At 36.9% G+C, this 5,710-nt stretch overlaps 1 protein-coding gene across 1 annotated transcript; it reads left to right on the plus strand.

The window, feature by feature from the left end:
* The first annotated feature begins 2,468 nt into the window (after window positions 1-2,468).
* On the plus strand, window positions 2,469-2,840 carry LOC112164619. Its single transcript, XM_024300878.1, has one exon. The coding sequence runs from the start codon at window positions 2,469-2,471 to the stop codon at window positions 2,838-2,840; it is 372 nt and encodes a 123-aa protein (XP_024156646.1).
* The last annotated feature ends 2,870 nt before the right edge of the window (window positions 2,841-5,710 follow it).

The following is a 5,710-nucleotide window of genomic DNA, read 5'->3' on the forward strand; positions in this document are numbered from 1 at the left end:
GTCTTAACAAATAACAATTACTCTTGGCAAATTAAGCAAACACACAAGAACACTCAGCGTGATTCTAGCATGCAAACTTATGAACCTAACTCTGAAAATTACCTAAACACGTAAAAGGGCACAAGATTGTAACATGCATCATAAAAGAATTCTCGAAATTAACTCAATAATAAACTGAAAATCTCAAAAATATTAATAAAAATATTCTGAAAATTTCGTGTCTCTAATTACACAACTCGCAAATCGAAACACACAAAACCGAAATAAAAATTGTAAGTAGAGTCATAGTTACACTTTGAAGCTTTCCTCAGCGGCTTAGCAACACGGTGATGAACTCGTCTCTGCTATGGTGGTGGAGCTTCCTTGACTCAGCGCCTTAGAGCTTTGTAGATTGATGGATGGATGATGTCACGGTCTTGTAGGTGATGGAAGTTTAAGGAGTGAATTAGGCAGAGTCTCGGAAAAGTTTTTGGCCAGGAAGTGATGCAAATTTAGTTCTGGACGTTGCCTATTTATAGGGGAGCATTGGTTGGCTTTTGTTGATCATACCCTTCATCATTGGACGGATGGGATTGCATCATAATTCCTTTAATTTTCCAACTGAAATATCTCCTTTAAGGCCTTAACTCCTCTCATAATGGGGCAATTCCTTTAATTTCCAAGCTGAAACATCTTTCTCCTTTATTCTGCAACTGAAAACGTCTTTAACTTTATTTCCCTTCTTCATTGCTTGGTCAACCTGATTTAATAGAGGGCACAAAATTAAATTCTTTTAGAGAAAATAAAAGAAATTAGAACAATTTAATTTCAGAAAAATACACCCATAAATTCTCTCTTAAGGCCCACAGATTAGCATGACGGCGAGGAATCCTGATCCAACTAGGATTCTTCATGAATTTTGCGTTTTCTGCCTATTTCACGCCAAACACTCTACAAGACTCTTAAAATGACTCAATGACTCAAAACACGAAACTTAAGGGAGAAACAAGGCTAAAATGGAGCATATACTCATTAATATCGTCGCACATTGTGCTCCTATCAGTTCTTCGATTGTTCTACTGGGAAGCCAAGAAGTTTCAAGAGTCTTCATCGTTGCTATTGTTTAACAGAATACAAAACTTTGATTGATAAAGCTATTGTTTAACCATTCACTCCATTGCTGCAATTTATGCAAAATTGAATCGCAGGTCAGTAAGTTTGTTTCCACACAGCGCTCCACTACTTGTGTGTCTAAGCTTGCGTCGTCAACGACATCAAACCACCTCGCGCGGCAGCCGTAGCCTCCATGAAATCAAAAGGTCTAGTACAACTGGCTCACTCATTCTGCTCACGGAAACCCTAGGGTTCATTAAATTCAGAGAAAACGAGAAGGGGGATATAAGGGCCTGGAATTTCAGGAATTCGCTAGAGGAATTAATGAAGGTGAAATGGTAAATAAATAGAGTTGGGGAATAGAGAAAGGGGGATGGGGAGAAATAGAAATGAGAAGACCATTAAAATAAGTGCAAGGAGTCATTCCATGGTTAGTGCGTAGCCATAGAAACAAAGAGAAATTCTATAAATCACGAACAAATAAGGAACTCAACGCAGAGGAGAAATCTCTAACTTTTTTTTTTTGGTAAAGTGAACTAAGAGTTACACACAAAAAAAACAAAAAAAAATTGGTGGAAGAGTGATGTGTCATTTATCAATACCCTTAGATGAGACCGAGAGTCTAGATTTTATGAAATTGAAGTAAATTCATATCCTCCTCACTTTAGAGGAGCCGAATCCTGGTGAGGAGGGTGTGAATTTATTTCAATTTCATAAAATATGGACTTTTTGTTTAGGAAAAATGGTCCATACGGTACCCGATGTTTGCCTCCTTATAACTTTTGGTACCTGAACTTCCAAAAATATTAATACAGTATATGAGGTTCTGTGCCTGACCGAGAATTGGCACATATGGTCGTTACCTCTATTACGGCGACTGCTAGCTGGCAATTTTGAACTTTAAATGACCAATTGACCCTTTTTAAATTTTTTTTTTTTGCACATTTCTTAATTGTTCTTCTTCATATAATTAAAATAAAAATAAAAAATTAACGGTGAATGAAAAGAAGAATTTGAACAGTGTTTTGACTGAAGAAATTATCGAAGAAGAAGACCAGAGGCTCAACAAGATTGGCTTCCGATCAGAGTGGAGGTTGGAGAGGCTCGGGTCCATCTCGTTCTTGATCTTGATGAGCGCGTCGAGGACCATAGGGCCGCACTCTTAAGGTCGATGTAGTGCTCCTTCAGCTCCGGCTTCGTCGGGTTATCTGGGCAGCCAGAAATATGCTCAGGGCACCCATCTCCAAATCCAACACCTTCGATCTCCTACAGCAGCACCTCTCTGCCCAATTGATTATTTGTAGTGCCTGGGTATTCAATTGTACCATTCATCCGTTCAGGAAATGTGTGACCATATCACTTGTATCATTTCAAACATGAACCCAGAAGTGCTTGTTGGTGAGCCAGAGGAGGTCATGTCTGAGCTTGTGGTAATAGATTTCATGGTTGTGGATTGCAAGCGCAAAGACTATGCCAGGGTTCTAAGGCAGGCTAGGTATCAGAGTGGTGCGTCTTGGTTTGCAAGAATGCCAATTCAAAAAGCGATTCTGGTTTTCAGATGGAAGAATGTTATAAATTGTGGATCAAGAAGGGTGGTTCGGATAGTGTTCTTGCCTGTAGGGAAGGGTTTAGATATGGCTCATGTATCCTGCAGTGGAGGGAATTCAGGGTCAAGCCAAGTAGAGAAGAAGAGATGGATCAAACATTTTGATCAACAATCTGGGGAGGAACATGTTATCAGAAAGTAAAATATTTCTTTCGGGGTACTGTTCTTTTTTTCTTTAGTTGATTGACATGATTGAGTGACATCAATTTGGATAACCACAGGACTTGATTTTCGAAATCAATTCAGAATTCACAATTGAGAGACATCATAATGGATAGTTGTAGACATAAGCAAATCAACCAACAAGTATTACGTACCCTGCCAATGAATTAAGTCACCAATGTTATAGAAAACATAGATCTTTCCTTTAAGAGCCATACACTTCCATTACTAGCAGACCCCATTTAAAGCTGCCAACGAAACCCAGAACGGAGCCGTTCACCCGGTTCCTAGCTATATTCAAGATCTCTAAGCTCACAGAGTTCAAGATCGGTATCTCACCATGAATCTTATTAAACCCAAGATTCAGAACCCTCAAATTATGGCAAAGAGCCAGTTATGGAATTTCCTTCGAGATCAACATCCTCTCAGTTCTCCATGCCCCAAATTTCAACAGGAATTTCACCATCAAACCCATTAAAGGGCAAAGACAAGACCTTTAGCTCAGTGAGCTTCCCAATCACAGAAGGGAACTATCTCAATTATACATGAAAAAAAAAAAAAATCAATTGAGGTCAGGATGAGAATGAAGACTAGAGAGGATGGAAAAAAGAAGATGAGACTTAATATCTAAACTGAATTTAAGAATTCGAATGAGATTTCAGAGGAAAAGCGATCTTGATTAATACTGCTAACTTCAGAACTATCGAACCTAAAGCAAGTTTTTTTTTTTTTTTCATATGAAGAACACGAGAGAGAGAGAGAGAGAGAGAGAGAGAGAGAGAGACTGGGCAGCGAAGAGAAGAACAATAGGAGAAAGAGAAAAAAAAAAAAAGGATTAATACCTGAAAGGACAAAAATACCCTTAAAAATTACCAGCTTGCAGACATCGTAACCAATTCTCAGTCGAGCAAAGAACCTCAGGTACCGTATTGATATTTTTTGAAGTTCAGGTACCAAAAGTTTTAAGGAGGCAAATATCGGGTACCGTACAGACCATTTTCCCTTTTGTTTAATCTAAAGGTTCTGATAAGTAACACATTATTCTTCCACCATTTTTTATTTTTGATCTAAACCACAATTAACCTTGCTGTTAACGCTAGAAAAAAAAAAATAGGGATTTGGTATGGAGTTGCTGCGTTTGCCTGCGTTTGCTCTCTTTGTGCTTCCATGATGGCAACTCATTCATGGCTGCAGTCTACAGAGAAGGAAAAAAAAAAAACTGATTTGCATTGCATAGCAGCAACAAATATATATATATATATATATATATATATGCAAAGTGAATTAGAAACATACCCTTGGAACTAACTCTTGCATTTGTGTTAAATGGAAAATTCATCAAGAAGCAATACCACGTACATTGGGAAAACCTTAAATTGACCAAGAATGAATTCATAATTCCATGACTAATACAAGTTGAGTGCACTTCTTCCTATCTTCTCAAGTTCTGATAGAGATTCCCAATGCTTCTAACTCATTCTTGGTTGAAGCAAACAAAATTCGATCATTATTGGTTGAAGTAAACAAAACCCTTACCAGCATGCTACTACACCAAATTGAAGCAAACAAGGATTACTTAAGGTTGACAGGAAGCAAACAAGGTTAATTGAAGAAAACTTACTAGCGTGCTGCGACATATCCTTCCTCGATCAAGCTCTTCCTCCTTCCTCTCGTCTTCTCCTCTTCAAATTAGGGTTTCCTATTAGAACAAAATTAGACAAAAACTAAATGACTGTTGTAAAAAATGGACAAGTAATCTGGACGGGAACAATATTCTTCCTCTAATATTCTTCTTCTCCTCTTTTATTTAGGGTTTTTTAAATTTTAGTTTCGATGTGTAATTGGGAATCTTAAAAAAAAATAAAAATAAAAATAAAAATAAAAATAAAGTTGATAGTTAACGGGTAAGCAGGTTACCACTAATGAATATTCCAGACCGTCAAATATATTCAACTTTTAATTAAACCCAATGGTCTAAAATATTCAAAAAAATTTATGTATGGCATACATCAACGTATACTAGAATTTTCCTAGTACAAATCATTTACCAAAAGAAAATTTATTGCACGTATTTTTATCTAAAACTCAATGGTATCATGATCAACTGGTCTACTGTTATAAATTTTGCCTTTATAAATTGGGGTGCTATGTGTCACTCCCCTGATTTTTAACACAAATAAAAATCAATATATAATCCCAAAATTTTATATGTGTGCTGATTTAGCTATCAATACAAAATACCTGGAAACTTTTTCCCTTTAAACCAAGTACATATTGATACCCTGAAACCCACTATGTCAATATTGACCTGCTCCACAGAGTCATATATTACATAAGCTTATGACTTAAATTGTCAACACAAAATAAAACGTAAATACTCCTCAGAGCTTACTACACGACTTAAGTCCTTATCAACGGTAAAGTCACAAAAATGGCTTCCTACCGTAAAGCTACAAAGGCGCTACCTCAACTTCAGCCACGATTATCTTAACCTGCAGGATTAACCCCTACACCATTGAATATTATACCGGGTTGCCACACAACATACTTGATAAGCTTATGAAAGCCCGTATGAGTAACTTAAAACCACCACAAATCAACTCACACCAAAACTAAGGAAAACAACTCACTCCTTGATTCATTAAACACTAACTAAAGAAAGCAACTCACGTCTTGTTTTCTTTAAATTCGCGAAATAAGGAAAGCAACTCACACCTTAATTTCCTAAAAATCGTATATAAGGAAAGCAACAAACACCTTGTTTCCTTAAAACACAAATTCATGAGTTAGATAACGCACCGTTACCCCATGAATTACACTAGCAGACAGACTAGAGCTCTAACTGAAATC

The sequence above is a fragment of the Rosa chinensis genome, chromosome 1 (genome assembly GCF_002994745.2).
Source record: "Rosa chinensis cultivar Old Blush chromosome 1, RchiOBHm-V2, whole genome shotgun sequence".
Taxonomy (NCBI): domain Eukaryota; kingdom Viridiplantae; phylum Streptophyta; class Magnoliopsida; order Rosales; family Rosaceae; genus Rosa; species Rosa chinensis.

Excerpts from the sequence above, each read along its gene's own strand:
- LOC112164619 (XM_024300878.1), top strand. The coding sequence starts at position 2,469 with ATGAACCCAGAAGTGCTTGTTGGTGAGCCAGAGGAGGTCATGTCTGAG.